At 39.3% G+C, this 17526-nt stretch overlaps 2 protein-coding genes across 4 annotated transcripts in view; both read left to right on the top strand.

Moving 5' to 3' along the window:
* Window positions 1–415: 415 nt before the first annotated feature.
* exosc2 (exosome component 2) lies at window positions 416–3698 on the top strand. 3 transcript variants are annotated; one of them, XM_029516103.1, is made up of 9 exons: window positions 416–547; window positions 1033–1134; window positions 1276–1321; window positions 1427–1516; window positions 1632–1697; window positions 1812–1880; window positions 2134–2310; window positions 2537–2665; window positions 3319–3698. In XM_029516103.1, exons 1-9 carry the CDS (start codon window positions 432–434, stop codon window positions 3397–3399), a joined length of 876 nt encoding a protein of 291 aa, XP_029371963.1. In that variant the 5' UTR covers window positions 416–431; the 3' UTR covers window positions 3400–3698. The 3 variants fall into 3 exon arrangements, with proteins under 3 accessions (XP_029371963.1, XP_029371964.1, XP_029371965.1); XM_029516104.1 differs by lacking the exon at window positions 1812–1880; XM_029516105.1 differs by lacking the exon at window positions 1427–1516.
* A 548-nt stretch (window positions 3699–4246) lies between these two features.
* abl1 (c-abl oncogene 1, non-receptor tyrosine kinase) overlaps window positions 4247–17526 on the top strand; it is a 29811-nt gene continuing 16531 nt past the window's right edge. Inside the window, exons 1-2 of the mRNA XM_029515269.1 lie at window positions 4247–4784; window positions 5574–5937. Coding sequence (XP_029371129.1) covers window positions 5811–5937 — 127 coding nt within the window. The 5' untranslated portion in view covers window positions 4247–4784; window positions 5574–5810. The remainder of the gene's footprint in view (window positions 4785–5573; window positions 5938–17526) is intronic.

Consider the following 17526-nt stretch of genomic DNA (forward strand, 5'->3'; position numbering starts at 1 on the left):
GGGGAAGCTGGGCCAACAAAGTGGCTTGGATCGTGTGCAGGAACATCTATGCTGGACATGGATTAGAAATCCCCAAATCCCAAATGTAGCACACCAAAGATTTTCTCCCTCTAGATATGAATCGTGACACTTTTGTTGGAACTTGATGGAAAAAGGAAAAAAAGGAAAAAGTAGAAACTTGGTAGAGTGAGTTTAATGTTTCAAATGAGTTGCCTGAACTTTGATTTAACTGCCTAATCCATTTAGAGAGAAAACGATTCAATTAAGGCTGGCAGAAACAAACACACAAACAAAAACAAAACAAAACAAAAAACAAAAAAACAAAAAAACCATTGAGACCATTTCCTCAGTAGGTGGCGGTAGCTTACTTGCAGCTGTCTGCCAACAGCCAGAGAGGAAAGGAGGCGCAGAAGAAGAGCACAGTAAGAAGCATGGCAGCTGACATGAGATTACCAACTCTTCGGAAACCAGTTTCTATTTCTACTTTTGACCGTAAAGATCTAGTCGTCCCCGGCGATGTGATCACTTCAGACACTGGATTCATGAGGTTTGTCCCGGCTGGAGTACCGGTGATGGGTCGGTAGTTCACCGTATCATTGATTGCCCCATGATCTTCTCCTGAAGCAAAATCAAGCTAAATAACTTGGCGGTTTTTGCCACTGCATGTTGTCTTGGCACCTCGATTTTGAAGACAAAAGATCGCTTGCTTGACTTCCAAAATGATTTTAGCAGCTAAAACCTGTAAAAGGCATCAGTTTGATTTGCATACGTGTTTTGCTCCTTCCATTATGCTCCTAGTTTAGCCAGTGACAAGTTCATTAGCTTTGTTCAAAACACAGGCTGTCTGCTTTACCATGAGCTATGAATATAAAAATCCTAAACACTATAAAATATAATAATGATAAATAAATTCAAGGCCGGGTGTACAAAATCTGATCTAAGATAAATGGTGAAGTGGGCATATACCAAGGCTAAACCTTTATCACAGTCATGTTTGACCGATTAACAGTGATTGACATCATATTTCCTCAGGGGCCATGGTACCTATGTTGAAGAAGACAAGTTAACGGCTTCAGTCGCTGGAGAGGTGCAGAGAGTCGACAAACTAATCTGTGTTCGACCACTCAAGACCCGGTAAATTATTAAATTGGTGTCAAAAAGTCGGTTAGTTTAAGAAGGAAGTGAGCTAATGTGTGAACAGGTTTTAATTGGTTAATTTAGTTAGTTTGCAGAACTGATGAGATTGTTTTTGTCATGTATTTGATTGAATTGCAGGTTCAATGGTGAGGTTGGAGATGTGGTGGTTGGAAGAATTACAGAGGTAAGGTGCTCCTTCTATGCCTCTTGTCCTACCTTTGACATTTCCAACATGTTATTCATATTCATAAGACACTTCTATCAAATGTTTTTACTGTGATATGTTCAGGTACAACAAAAACGGTGGAAGGTGGAGACAAACTCCCGATTGGACTCTGTCCTTTTGCTGTCTTCTGTCAATCTGCCTGGAGGAGAGCTGGTGAGATGCAAAAGATTGTGATTCACTGAGAAAAGTAGCCATTGTATTGTATATTATAATAAATAACAGCCAACTGTTTTATTGGTCAAATATTTAATTTGTTTTTCCATTTTAGAGGCGAAGATCTGCAGAAGATGAGCTCACTATGAGGGAATACCTTCAGGAGGGAGATCTCATCAGTGTAATACATATTTCTTTTTCTTTTCTTTTCTTTTCTTTTTTTTTGCAATTTTTAAATAAATGATCTTATTCCTTTATCAATAATGTCTTTGTTGCTTTTGTCCTGTCCTTATAGGCAGAGGTGCAGTCTGTCTTCTCAGATGGGGCCCTATCACTTCACACCCGTAGTTTAAAGTATGGAAAAGTAAGTGTACCCAATTATGTGTGTATATACAACCACTGCTATTTTTGGTCCAGTGACAAATTAATGCATAATTGAGTTAAAAATATCACATTACTATTACGAAGAAATAATTTTGCCGACTGAATACACTAAATTGTAAATGTTTAAATATACAGTGTGGATTTCTGCCAAATGAGTAGTTGTAAAACTATATTACTTGAAATACTGTGCGCTAGTTACTAAATATACTGCTTATTTTTTCTCTGACAATTAGTTGGGTCAAGGAGTGCTGGTACAGCTTTCACCTTCTCTGATCAAGAGGCAGAAAACACATTTCCATAATTTGCCTTGTGGTGCATCAATCATCCTGGGAAATAATGGTTTTGTGTGGTTGTATCCCACGCCGGGACAACAGGAGGAGGAGGCTGGGGGCTTCTACACCAGTTTGGAGGTATGTATAGGATGTAGAAAGTTATTTTTTCTATAAACTGTGAAACTAATAGTGAACCAGTTTCAAAGTGTGGGTGGAATGATTTTTATTGATTTTCACAGTTTGTTTATCTGGTCTTATTTGAATACTGATATATTCCAGTATTTAGGTGAAACACAAACATGATTAGTATTCATCATGAATTTACTCTATCTATATTTCTATTTCCCTCACCTCTGTAATTTAGCCTGTTACTCTGTCAGATCGAGAAGTGATTTCACGGTTGAGAAACTGTCTGTTTGCACTGGCTGCGCACAAGATCCTTTTGTATGACACCAGTGTTCTCTATTGCTATGAGTCTTCACTTCAGCATCAGGTAAGTAGCACTGTAATGACAATAATTCTGCAATCCTGCTGTATTGCATATAAAAAAAAACGACAATGGACAGACAAATTGAACTTTTACTATGCCATCTGGTGGCCATATTGGAAACTCACAGTAATGGGGGGAAATAAAAAGTTGATTCTCATCTTTGACCCTGCTGTTCTACACTGTGAACCAGACATGATTTCCATAATTACTCTTCGAAGTGGGAAAATAATGGCATAATAGCAATTGCTTCTCATAAATGTTCCTCTGATGTAATAAAACATCAGCATATCAGCTCATCTCCTATAATCATGTAATAAACTTAAATTGCAAACATTGTATTGGTAATAGTTGATTAGTTATCAATGTAGATATTAATCTGCAAAGTTTTCATGGTTGCCAATTACAGTTGCTAACCAAAAATAAGCCTGTGCTATAAATTACTGAGCAGTTGACTCATAGTGCATTGGAGGAGCTGTTTTTGCTGTTTCCTGTTGGCCCTAGAAGCAAAATACAAGAATAAGTTTACTAATATTAAGAAGTAAAGCTCCTGGTATGTATATGTTATTAATCAGAATCAGTACGATTTGGTGGTGTTTCAATTACCAGTTTCTTTCAGTGCAGCAGCTCTAAAATTCTCCACTTTGTGCTTTCTGCAGGTCAAGGATATTTTGAAACCAGAAGTGATGGAAGAGATTGTAATGCTGACACAACAAAAGCTGTTGGAGCAGGAGGGTTAGACAACACAAAGCCAAATTTTGACCTTGTCACAAAATCAAGACCACATCAAGCATTTTATGTTAAGGATCTGCATCTTGTCTGAAGACCAACCCAGCCTTTTTTCAGGGAAACTCCAGTTGGATGTTCAACAGTTTTTCGATAAACTGCTGAATGTTGTTTAACTGCTCATGATAAGTATGAATAACTTTTATAATCCTTCAGAAATCACTGGAACAGCTATCATTGAGTTATATAGAGGTATAGTGGAACATTTTTGATACAGTGTATGGTTATCTGAAAACTGCAATAAATTTTCTATAATTTTCAGTATGTCACAATGTGGTCTGTGTTATTGAATCATGAAGAAACATAGGGGAAGAACTTTAGAATAATTTAAACTTAACAGTGGGCTTTAAGTATATTTTATGCAAACTTTTTTCATCACAAGTAACAATTATGCAGCAGGCGGTGCTCTTGATGTGCACTTTCACATATATTATATGCACAAGTGCACTAATTTTTCACTAACAAACAGTGGATGAAGCAAAGCACCAACCAGAGCAACAGCTTGTATTAGTATCAGCGCACATAATGCCGACCAGAAATCACAATCTTTGAAAGATCACACATGCTTGCAAATTACACATCCTCGAAAACCTCTGAATATCAGTAGTGAGTAAATGTATTTCTTATAACAAAGACAGTAAACCAGGCTTTGGTAGCTGTGCCGTTACCTGGCTGTCCCCTGCAGTGCCCTCTCGGCCTCCCAGCAAAATAAAACCTCCGCTCTGATCCCATGTACTAGCCCACGCACGCACGTGACGTCACACGTTACCCCACCCACATATTTCTGTAAACCACCTTGCGTATGAAGTATGGCGGCCCCAGCCACACAACTACTACTCGGCCAAAGTTTATTGCTCAGGTTTTCACGTGAGAGCGATGAATAAGTACGCGGACCGAGGCGTCGGTAACGAAGAGCACGGCGACTGTAAACGGAGGAAAGGGCTTGCAGGAAGAGTCGTCGGTCCGTCGCCGGCTAACTTTCCTCGATTTGTCTTCGCCTCCTTGATTGAAGTGCCTGTAGTCCGGGTACCACAGGGGAAGGAGCTCCGCAAGACGGGAACAGTGGACACGGAAGTTTGAAACAAAACTGATTTATGTGGCTTTGGCTTGCACGTTTGTAAACGTGTTGGACTGCGGCGGCCAGAGATGCTTTTGTGGGGCTTTAAACTGGACTTGAGCGACTTTTAGCCCCGGCGTGTTCACAGGCGACCCAGCAACAGTCAACTGTTGACTGCTCGATGTGCTCACTACCAGCTAACGATAGTTAGCCTCCATGGCTACCTTCAACACAAGCCCGAGGTCGCCAGCTAACAATCAAAATAAACCTTTCCTTGGATGTGTAAGTGTCGGTGCACACTCAACCTTACTCAATAAGTTTGTGACTACCGTAAAAGTTTGAAATAAGTAGCCTAAAGCGCTGCCCTTTGTATGTGTTTTAGAGCTTATTACTCATCATTTAATGTTTTTTGACATTTCCATTGTAATAAAAATCGCACAGGAGCAATTGGATGAAGCGTAACAATAATTAACGCTCTGCTGCTTTTAAATGACCTCCTTTTTTATGTGCACAGTGTAATTGTTTTGACATCGACTACTTTATTGTTTCTTTTATTAGCACTAAATGTCTTCGCTTTTACGTGTGCAACCTTCTGTACTCGGAGGTTTATCGGTGTCATTTATTGTTAGTTATACTATGGGCGCTCATCCTGCAAGCATCGGAGGGAAATGAGGTTGTATACACAACGAAGCATGTGTTGTGTAGTGGCGCACAATACAGATGTACTGACAATGCAGGCTACTCTCAAGTAATAGAATTAATAATCAAACAATAACACACTTATAAAGTTTAGCATATAATGAGTTATTTTACACATTTGAAATTTTTTCGTTTTTTTTTTTTTTTTTATGTTTATCACAACATTGCCATTTTTACTTCACCATCCACCTTTAATTCACTGTGAGGGTTACGTGCAGTTTAAATGTAATTCAGAATCACTTGTGCACTTTCAGCAGTTTCCTAATGCACTTTTTTGTCACTGAAAGTGTCCCCCTTGACGAACTCATCAGTGAATCATTATTGTGTTTTTTGTTTGTTTGTTTGTTTGTTTTTTATTTTTTATTTTACTAGGTTCCTGTGAAATGCTATTCTTTGACCTCTGAAGCACCCCGGCTCCATTGATGCAAGACAAACAGAGGCATACTGGAGTGACACAGATCTGCGCTGGTGGCCCCTATCACCCATACCTCAGGAGAGGACATAGTTAGGGAAAGGGGCTCCCCTCACTGCCTGGGGGGCCAACTGTTGGACGGTGAGCAACTGAGTCCAGCTTGGAGAATCCCGGCTGTGGCCTGGCACCCTGCCCTTATGGGGCAGCAGCCGGGGAAGTTTGTCGGGGACCAGAGGAGACCCAGTTTGCCAGCCTTCATAAAGGGTGGGAAGAGAGAGTCATCACGCCATGGGACCCAGCCCTGTAATGTTTTTGCAGTGCATGGTAAGGACAGCGTTTGCAATTGGAACCAATCCTTTTGACTTGCACCTCTCTTAGTTTTTCAGCCCCTGTTTTCAACAAAGTAAATTACATAATGACTACGAGTACACTGGACTGATCATCAGCTTATAGGGAAAAGTTGATAGTGTTCCACATATAAAAATAGCAAGAATATACAGGCAGGAATGCAACTTAGTGGCTGAATATCAGATTTGCAATCGCACAGTCTGGAGAAGATAAAATATTCACTTTTGTGATTATTTTGATAGCTCATTATCCAACCTATCATATGCCAATAACACAAGAATCGCACAACCCACCTCTTTTCTATCCAGCTTGCCTGGGCCTGGAGACCTTGATTTTTGTCAGCAATGCAAGTTGGTCACTTGACCAAACCAAAATGAAATTTATTTTGTAATACTGCTAAGATTGTGACTTTTTGTGTTGTTAGTAAGGTAGATTAATTGATCTCATGATGCAGGATGCAATAGATGTGGTTCATTCAGACTTTGTATTTGTGTTGTGTAGTCCTGTAATGGTACATCCTCTATAATGTTTTTTAGAATATTTTGCCCTTACAACAACAACCCATTATGGCAATTGACTAATTTCTGATATCAACTAAAAATTACTTAATTTCAAGGTAAATAGGCATGAACAGAGCAGCACTTATTGGAGAGGAAAGTGCATTGAGACTCTGCTTTGTGAAGCCACTATCACTGATGATCTGGAAAAAGAAAGAGAAAGATGAGATGGCTTTGAGCATAGCAAGCAAAGCAAAAGATAAGTCTTTCCCAGTTCTTACCCCTACTCTTTCTAAGTTTGTCTTGACTAAGGAACAGATGGAGAAGAGTTCAGAAGCATTCATTAAAGAATACCTCCACATCTGTAGTATACTGCTGTAGTATGTGGCGTAGCTCTGAAGTGCCTCCTCCTGTGTTTGTGTAGGATGGTGTGTGGTGTGGTAATACAGAGTGCTATAAGATATCCTGAACTTGGCAGAAAATACACAGGCTGTGTGTGAAATCGTTCACCATCGACTATGTAGGTCATTATATAGTGTTTCTGGCAATTTGTGTCGTCTGAATGTCTAGCGAATATTATTAAACCCTGCATTGTGGATTCAAATAATCACACAATACAAAGGCAAAAGAAGAGGCCATGTGGTCACTGTGTCCCACTGTATCAAGGAAACCTCTTTGAAAATGAAAAACTGATCACAGCAAGCAAAAGATTTTTTATTTTTTTTTTAAACTTGGCAAGCCTTGAGAAAAAATTAGTTAAAATGCAGATCGGCTTTGACATTACTGGAGTGCTGTCATCTTGAGACAGTAAAATCTGATTGCTTACACCTGGTAGTCTCTAAGGACAACCCATAGGAAATAATAACATTGCAAAACATAATAAAACAATATGACATTACAATAAAATTCAATAAAATCCAAACAGGATAGTTTAAAAGAGAAATAGATAATGACAACATTGCAAATCATATAATATAGAATAGCATGGTTAATGGAAGAGATGATTTTGAAAGTAGTTTACAAAACTACATTTTATATAAATTTTGATGGATTTGGTAAGCAGATTTTTTTCCCCCTCCCCCATAAATGCACACTATAATTTCTAACAAAAAATGTTAAACATTTTGACACATTTGAAACATCCATTACAAATCCCACTGTCCTGTTTATTTGTTTATATTATATCATTTATATTATATTAAGTATGAAACGGCATGTATAGAACACTGCTAAACTATAATAGAGCCAAAATTGATTGAAAATGATTTCGGAAAATGAAGATCGTTGTCACTGCACTCCTCAGGGAGCCTCATATGACAATGGGCAAAGCTTGCATGCAGCTTAATGTGCCAGGCAAAATAGTGATCCCTTATCCAATGCATGATATTGGCAATGGTGTCTATTTCTCACAGACAACTATCTTGGATGTCTATGACCATGCTCCATACATATTCTAGAAGCCCATCATATTGCAATTTCTGGGCATGGCGAAAAGCCCGCTGTAGCTTCAAACGTGACTTTTAAAATCAGCAGTGACATAATCGTGTATTTTCAGAAGTTTATTTACCAGGCTCAGCTTATGAAATTACTTAGTAGTTCCAAAATAGCATGATGCACAATAGGTTCAGTGAGGACTACTTTTTATCAATTAATAATGACACGAGTGAAAATATTGAGCTTTGTTTTAGCCTTTCTAACTTGCCATTGAAACAGATGCATGCCATGCATCTAGCTAAACTGATAAGTTTACCAAATGTGTCTGTAGAGCTGTGATTGCCTTGGCAGGAGTACTTTCCACTGACTCTAAGTCTTGCATAACACAGAGGGGGGACAGGACAGGGAAGGTCAGAAAAACAGAATGAAAGCCTTTGCCGGTAAATGGATCGAATCTGGCGAAGGGTCAGTGGCATGGGGCATATTTGTTTTCCCTTTCTGCCCGTCTCCTCCTGTGATGAGCAGGTTTGACCATGAGAGGGGATGTGAGTCATAGTGCAAGAGCAGGGTAATATCAACACATGACTTTACATGTGCTTTTTTTTTTTTTAACTTCCTGGTGAGCCCCAGCTAGTTAACACTCAGCTAGCTAGCGTCATGCTGCACATCAACAGTCAGGTTCAGACATCTGCATGCAGCTGACTGGGAGAGAGCAGAGGCAGTGAAGGGCAAGCAAAGACCTGTCTCTGCTCTTGGCACCTCTGTGTACTGTACAGTGGGGGAGGTATGATCTCACTGGCTAGCTAGCACAGATTGTAAGGAGAGAGCAGGGTAGTAGCTCTCCATGCAGAACCGACCACGCAGCTTGATGGATTATGGAGTAAATTACAAGCTACAGTAGGTTACCAAGCCTGGTCTGAGGACAGCTGTGTATTATGTTTACTTCTTGGCATAACAATACATCCTGGGCTTGACTATAAGTGTTCACCTTGGGTAATTGCTGATTCTCAATTATTAATAGCAACTAAAAACTGACATCAGTTTCATACTTTAGCAGCCGTCAATCATTAGTATAACTGCTTTCTTGAAACCTTTCTCTTGTCTCTGCCACATCAGGGCCATTTTGGAAAGGAAAGTTCCAAAGTAATTGAACTGAGTTTAAAAAAAATTCCCACCAAGATGGTGTACCCATGATTGGTGTTGGCATAAACTTTATATTAGTTGGAGAATTTTTCAGTGGCCAGTATTATTTCACTCAGTGAAACAAAACTTTCTACACTTTTGTCAAATATGTGCCCTCCTCGTTTTTCCCTACATTCTGATGTAAACTACGTAGTACAACAGTATGTGACAACTGGCAAGATGAAATAGATGCAGGAAGTGGGGCTGTGCTGAAAGTGTTTCATGAAAGAATAATGCGTTTCATTTGTTTTCCTGCCATTTCAGTGAAAATGGAAAGAGGAAGTAGGAAAACTGAGCAGGATTTGGAAGTTCTAGAGTTGAAAGGAAAGAGGATCTACTTTTAACATCTCTTTTTGTGTAAGTTAGTAAATGATGTCCTGACATTTAAAGAGAAAAAAATTCCATTGCTTCTGTGATACATTTTCATTCAAAAAGAAGAGGGGTTTTTAAAATAAATGTTTCATTTCTCATTAATTCTCTGTGTATATAATCCTTATATGTTGTGCGCCTGTATGATTGGCATTCATGGTAGGAGACAGAAACCTTTTGACTTATCCACTGATTGATGGAATTGATTGTCCTTTGTTCAGTATATAATTGTTTAGATCTAGAGCAAACATCAAACAGCTAACATGCAATAAAAATCTCTGCATCTATTTCTGTGCCATTCCTGTGCCATGGAAGACACCATTATAGGCTTTGGTTGTGGTTTCATATTATATATAACCTCTGCTGAACAAATGGTTATTTTTCATAAAAAGGATGCATTCTGATAGAATAGTCTAACGAAGTCTAACTCCCCTAAGCAAATTCAATCCTATCATGTATCAGTAATATAACACTTGGATGAAAAGAAACCATATCCCAGGGTTCTAACAGTTGATGTATGATTACAGATTTTTTTAAATAATTTTGTTCATGATGCCATTGTATGGGACCAATGGGACCAATTAGCTATAAATCGCCCTGAAACGATATTACTAGTGGAAAGCAATGACACATGGAAATGATGTAAGGTGGCAGTTGTGGCATGTGATGGGCTACTGATTCACTGCATTCTCTCACTTTTTAGTTTTACTCACCAACAACAAAGAGAGAACACTGTCTACCTATGGTTGTCAGCCAGCTGAGTTGTGTTGGAGGAAATGTAGGAACCTCTGGCATGTTGCTTCTTGCTTGGATAGGTATCAGTATGGGCACAACAGGGCTTTTCTTCTTACTCATAAGCTTCACCCCACAATTTTTATCTGGTTGACGCCTGCCGGCTGGCCTGGCAAAGCTTCAAGTATGTTCAAGGCACATTAAGATGTGTGGACGAAGGAAGGTGACACCCCACTAATCCATTGTTTTTATTTGCTGATATCTATTCAGGGTCACGGGGTACAAGAGTAATGTGTACAACAGAAAACAGGAAAACGTATGAAACTTGTTAAAATAAATGGGCATTTATGAATAAATGAAAGTAATAAACCATTTGACTTGCAAATCCGTGGTCGATGTTAAAAAGAGAGGAACATTTTACCTCTTTCTTCATATCTCCTTAGCAACACTTGTATGAAATCTGGAACTTGAAGCTATGATGTCATGTTCAATGAAACTACAATCAACACCAGCAGCCGAGCTTGGAGATGTGTGAACATGAGTGAACATGAATGCATTTTTATCATTATAAGTATCTTAATTTTTGAATGATGGCAGTTAATGTTCTTTGACTTTTTAAGGTAGTGTTCAGGGCAGAGGGTAGACAGTCTGACCCCTCCTCTAATATAGTCTTTCAGTGACATCATTTGATTTGTGTATGTGTGTGTTTCTTGCAGCATCTGTGTTCAACGTGCATGCTGTAAGGGAATCCATTTCTCTTTTAGTCTGTAACTGGCTCTTTCTTGGCTGGAACTTGAGGAATCTATACAGTCTAGACACCAAATCTCCTCCCATGATCCCTGTGGGTCCTGAAGATTGAAGGAGGGGGGGGGCTTTGTGTGTGTGTGTGTGTGTGTGTGTGTGTGTGCGCGTGTGGTGCGAACACCAATGCACATGCCCACGCAGCAGACGCCTCACAGTAATGCTCATTCAGGCCAGCTGTTAGGTCCTTGGTGTCTTGTCCCTCACCATGCCTGGCCATGTGGCCAGGTTAGCGGGTACACACGCGCACCAAGGGCAAGATCCAACTGAAAGGACTTCTGTCTTATCTACTCTACTCCTTAGTCTTGATAGAGAATGGCTAGTCTCTTGTGTTGCCAACCCTGAAGAGTAGAGCACAAGTATCTTAATCCTGTGTTGTGTGTGCGTCTGTGAGACATTTGTCCCTTGCCGCATGACACCTTGGTGATTAGTACTTGTTTCCCCCCTCTCATCAGTTCTTGTCCACCTGGAAAAGAGTCCACTTTATTACCATGCTAGGTGATGACTGGCCAAAACAGCTGTATGAAGGTAGTGGTTCAAAAGTTCCCTCTTTTTTTAACGACTAAAACTTTTGAAACTCTTTCATCATCATCATCATTATAAGTTATATTTGCTGTGTTGAAGCATGCTATGAACTAGATTAATCTATATATTAATTTATACTTGTTTCTTCATTGGAGGATATTATTATGGTTGTAGACCTGTGCTAATGAGCAAAGTCATGCTGTCACAGTTGATAGGAACATTTCAATGTTGAGTGTCTTTGGAATTTACTCTGTTTTAACAAGTTACATTTTGTTGTGGTGTTGTAGCATAAGACTGACCCACTTAGCCATGACAGTAAGTTAGCATGTACCAATACTGAAGCTGCTACATGTGTTTCAACTAATGTTAATTAATACAGTTGCATGTCACAATGCTGTGCATGCAAAAGGCCTGTTAAAGTGTTATGTAATCTGATTAGTATGAAGAGATTACTGTCAGATAATGGACGACTCTTCATATTTCTTGGTGAATCACTTATGTGTGCATGTGATCTGTTTCACCAGAGGTGTATTGAGTAATATTGTCTATTTTGCACTGATGAAAAAAGAGAGTTGAACATAGGGCAAGCCACAGCAGTGGAGTGAAGAATGTGACCTCTTGTGCATTCCTCTCTCAAATAACTGGTGCAACCCCCCCCTTACCTCCTTTGTTTCTTTTCTTTTCTCTCTCTTCGTTCTTTGTGTCTTTCTCATTTTTTGTTATTGTCTCTTTGTTTCTCTGCCCTACTCTTAGTAGTTATTAAACAGATTTTACATTGCTAAGAATAATTCTATAGCCATGGCGAAAAATGGCAAAATTGATCAACTGGCTAAATGAATGAGCTGACAGTAATAGGGCACTCAAAACAGTACAGTTTAAAATGATGAACAGGCAAACACCAGATGTAGCAAAGGTAGATTAGCATGTGGAAGGTGACTATGGATATATCTTTGCTCTCAAGCTGGCTCGCAATTTACAAAAAAACAAAAAAAAAAACAACAAACCTTCCCTCAATCCACACCTGAAACTGGGAAATTAATAGCTACATAGGATTAAGTCAATTTAAAAGAAAAAAATCTTGACTCTAAACAATGGGACTAAGCCACAAACCAAAGCTTTTTCCATATACATATACACAGTGTGTTGCACAGAACAATTGAAAGTGTAGCAGTTGGTTAAGGACAAACAGTCTTGTTGAGTTATTGACTTGTCATCGTGGTTTTTGTTACTTGAATTCATTTAAGCATCTGCAACTGTATATGCTATGAAATCTAGGCCCAGAATCACCCAGTTTTAAAGCTTATTTATCATCCATAATTTTGATTTTCTGTACTTATACATTACAAGTTCATTGCCTTGTTTTAATGTTATCTATGTGTGTATCCTCATTCTTTCCAGTCACTGGGCAGGCATTTTTTATGTTCTACTTAATTGAGATTAAGATAATTATTCATGTAAGTCCCACACTGTGAGGGGACTTAGTTGTGTACACGCACATAAACATACAGTACATACAATGTTAACATGCATGCCGAAAACCTCCAAGTTGTCTTAGGAATGTAGTGTGGGAGCTTTTTGCCACCCAGGTCCATACTCATAGACACACACAACTCACACATGTGCAGGCAAAAAACACCCCCTGGTACCCTACTCCATACCTGAGCAGACAGCCCGCACTTCAGACACAGCTGTTGCTTTTGCTGCAGACAACCTGCTACCTACGATGTAATCTCTGCATTTCTGGAAACGTAGCAGCATTTTTTTGGCCTCTTTGTTCAGAAAGCCTTTGTCCCCTTGTAGATTATAGGATAAAAGTCCATGGGGCATTTAGTTGACCTTACTTCACTTATCGCAGTTCCTCATTTATTTTTTTCTCCATTTATATTGAGCAAAAATAAATGAAATCCTGTCCACCTAGGCATTGTCGGTCCATTACATTATTGTCTGTGTCCCCCCCCCTTTACCAGTCCAGACCATGCTGTACTGGTATGCTCTCCTGTCCCTTTGTGTTGTGTTAAGCTCCTCTTCATGGCGCTATACAAGGGTGCCTGCTCTGCTTGCTGCATCTGGATTCACTTAGACACAAAGAGGAGCCCAAGCAGCTCCACTGCTGCACTTCGAGAGCCTTATAGCCAGAGTCCTCTGTGTGAATCTGTTTCTGTTTTTACCCCAGTGGGCATATGGACAAATGGGGTCTTTCTCTAGGCATCTAGATAGCATCAGAGACACTGATATCTGTAAAAGCAGACATTACATTTACATGGCTCTCTCTGCCCTATTAACTTTGTTAATCTGCTATTTTTTTTTATGGTTAATCAGTAAATTATGACAAAATATTAGTAGAGATTTTAGCGCTAGTTCCCTCTCAATTGTAGAAATGCAAACCTCCCACTCACATATACACATACTTTCTTTGCTTCTTTCCCTCCTGAAAGAGTTTGGCTCTCCCAGTCCACACTCTCATAAAACAATGGAATATAAAAAGATGTGCTATTATGCCAGCACTCTGGGTCAAATTGAGTAGTTAAAATTCTGAAATTACTGCATTAGTACCCACCCACCCTCCATTTAGTTGGTATTCAAGCATACAGCACATTAGTCTGGCCTATCTCTTTTTCTCCTCTTTGTTTTCTCAGAGCTTTTCAAGCAGATGATTAATACAGCATTGTATCCCTGAGTGATTAATAGTCATGTGCATCGGAGCCTCCTGTCTGTTTTCCCAAATTATGAAGTTTGGTTAACATCAATACATCTACGTTTTCTGAAGGTTTGCAGATTATTACGCACCAGGTTTGTCTGAGCCTTCAGCAGTCTATCATGTGGAGAAATTAGAAAAGGTTCTGCTTAGTCACCTGGTTTGTGTTGCCCTATTTTGTGTCTTTCATCGTGGTAGAATGGTTCTTTCAGTCCTGTTCCAATAAGTCGGCTGTGTTTAACGCCGCTCTGTCTCAGCTCTGCGTGCTAGAAGGCCTGCCCGACCCGTCTGTATTAAAGATTGTTGTAAAACTGAGCTGACACTGTAGACTGTTAATAGGTCGCCTCAAATGAGAGGGATTTGGCTAGAGAGAGATTGTGTGTGAGCAGATACACAAGAGCATGCCCATAAAATGGATTTTTATCACAAAATGTGCTTAATGACCTACGGGTCAGTTTCACTATTTCCATGTAAAGCACATTGGGAAAACTGTTTTTGAAAAATTGCAAGGAGAATCAAGATCATGAAAATTGTTTGCCTTTTGCTCTTTATGTATTTGCCATTTATTTCTGCACATCAGCTGGATTAGAAAATATATATATTTTTTTTTTTTTTTTTTTATTTTTTTTAATTATGCATGTTCAGTTTCACTGTTGCCCACATTGGGAGCTTATTACCACTGAAGGCTGATGCCAAAGCTTTTAACCTTGAACCGGGTCAGCCACTGTTTTGTTCTTAAGTGTCTGTGTCTTTTCTCCCTGTGGACAACACTGAGTGGAGAATTATGTGGAACCCTAAACCCTAAACTTCATCTGCTGGTCTGCATGCCCCAGACATTCTGGCTGCATTCTCCAGAGGGCCCTGAATAAACAACCAGATACACATATATCCATGCACCAAATACATGGTACCTGAGTCTTAAATGTCTGAAATTTAAATACACATTGCTGTATCAACTGCTGAGTGAGGCACACTAAACTGTGTAGTGCAGAATCTCTAATAGGAACCTAATGCAGCTTTTTATCTATCTCCCCATCTCCACAAATTTTCTTCCTCTGTAATTTAAAAGCTTTCTCAGTGTAAAAGTGTAATGGTTTTTCTTTTCACTACTTAGATGAACAGAACTTATGCCAAATGTTGGCCAGCTCACATTTCTTAAATTGTTAGACAGTGTGATTATATTTGTTAGCATGCCCGTGTGCATGGAGGAAGTAAAAGATCAAGTAGTGCTCAGACACACTCAAAGACAACATCCTTTTAGCATTTTCGTCATTTGTTATTCCAGCATTAACATGACCATATATTAATTTGTCATACACGATAATAGTTTTTTATGCTTTCAATGCCTTGCCACAAGTCAAAATGTTAATAGCAGATGTCAGTAGCAGTTAATCACATAATAGTATGAATTACTGAGATGCATTCTTGCTCTGTGCTCACTGGTTAAAAAAGAAGGTAATAGGGTGGTTTTTAAGTGATAGTTGGGATCGGAAATATGATGCATAAATTTGTCTTAACATTATCGGCAACATTAGTATAGTTTGAGTCATGACAGTGTTGTTACCCTCTGCTTGAAGGGTTGGAGAACGTAATCAAGAAAGCAGGAAGGGGGTACATGAGAGCAAAAGGGCCAAAAATCATCCCGTGGGTGGATGTACGTCAGCTAACTCTTAACATACTAGGTCCGGATTATAAAACGCAAGCGAGTGATTCTCCTATGAGCTCACTTCCAAACAATGTGCTTCATGTTTCTCCATCTGCAACCTTTTTTCCTCTTCCCTCCTCAGTTTTTATAGCCAGTCTCCTCTTCCCCTCATCCTCTCATCTCTTCAACACTTTGCGACTGCGGTAAGTTAATGGGTCTTTCTCGGAGTTCGAGCAAGCCTGCGTTTCTTCTTAATTGGTGCTTGGGGTGGCGCGTGAGAGGAGCACAAATGTTTGCCATACCAGCACTGCAGCGATGATGTAGGGCCTGGTGCCATGTGACTGGATGTCAGGGTACTGAGGTCATTACTTACAAAGCCACTGAGACTGAGCCATGATGAAGAATGCCCATAGATGCTAACAAAAGCACCACTGCATGCACCAAATATACAAACGACTCATATATACACACGACTAATATAGATATAAATAAGTAGCATTAGGCCACTCCCTGTACAATCCTTGATATTGATATTTATTTTCCTCTGACTTATTCAGTCACCTCTTCCTGCATGTCAGGTCATCTCCATTGGCCTGATTTGACCCAGTCTGGCCAGGCTAAGTACTTTTAAAATTGACCTCCAAACATGCGCTAAATTTTATTTGTTGCAATTTGGTACACCTATGAGGTGTTAAAGGTAGGCAGTCAACCAAGAAATGAGCTTGCCAGGTATTGTGTAAAGAAGAATTTCTGTGTAGTTCCACCTTTTGAAAACTGAATGCCTTCTCGCATTCAAAGTATTTTCCCAAGTATCACTGTTGTAGCTATGCAAATAATACAGGCTATCATAATCATTAGAACAGCTAATCTAAACAAGAGCTATGGCTGAGTGACAGTTTCTACATAAGAGTTCTTTCTTTCATCAACCAGTCCATGAATTCACAGGTTTATATCTATCTTTTTTTTTTTTAATCATGCATGTTTAAAACTCTCTATACATTCTTATATTTTGATCCTGAACAATCTTAAGAGCTCTTAATGAAACTGGTTTGTAAGAGCAGCCCACTGCTCAGATGACTTAATATTAGTATTATTCATTCTCTTTTCTGCTTTCTTATTTCCCCTGCATTTCTACTTATTTCCCAAGAATTTGGATCACCCATCAAAGCTTGACATTTTCTTTACCAGGTGAAGTTGTTTAAAAGTCTCTGTGGAGTTTAGTCCAGTGAATGTTCTTAAGCAGCAACTAGATTTGATGGGCTTGAGTCCCCTTTTGTCTTGTCCTTTTCTTGATTTCAAATGACTCTAAAAGTCAGTATGCTCAGTTTATTAGTAGGTCTGCCAAACCAACAACAGTTGATTAAACCTTATCCGCACGATCTGTGAATGAGAGGTGTTGATTCAACTGTATGGTTAATTATATTGTTAAAGAATGAGGTCTTTTCATACTGTCTTTGCCCTCACTGGTATAAAAGAAATAGGGGCAATATTTGATTTCACTTTCATATTGCATTCTAAACACTTTGCACGTTGAAGTTATTTATCTGAGCCACAGGGAAAAATAAACTTGACACTGGTTTCATTTTTTGTTGTAGAACCTCCCTGGGTTCTAAAGTTGGGTGCTTTTGCTCCCTGATTGGAAACTCCAATGGTCAGCCAGTAAACTGGACTAGCACTCATGCTAT

Source organism: Echeneis naucrates, chromosome 12 (genome assembly GCF_900963305.1).
Source record: "Echeneis naucrates chromosome 12, fEcheNa1.1, whole genome shotgun sequence".
Lineage (NCBI taxonomy): Eukaryota > Metazoa > Chordata > Actinopteri > Carangiformes > Echeneidae > Echeneis > Echeneis naucrates.

What these genes read in the sequence shown, in the direction of transcription:
- exosc2 (XM_029516103.1), top strand. Translation starts at nt 432, where the DNA reads ATGGCAGCTGACATGAGATTACCAACTCTTCGGAAACCAGTTTCTATT. An exon ending in TCAGACACTGGATTCATGAG is followed by an intron (nt 548 to 1,032) that starts GTTTGTCCCGGC and finishes ATATTTCCTCAG; the next exon opens with GGGCCATGGTACCTATGTTG. An exon ending in TGGTTGGAAGAATTACAGAG is followed by an intron (nt 1,322 to 1,426) that starts GTAAGGTGCTCC and finishes TGATATGTTCAG; the next exon opens with GTACAACAAAAACGGTGGAA.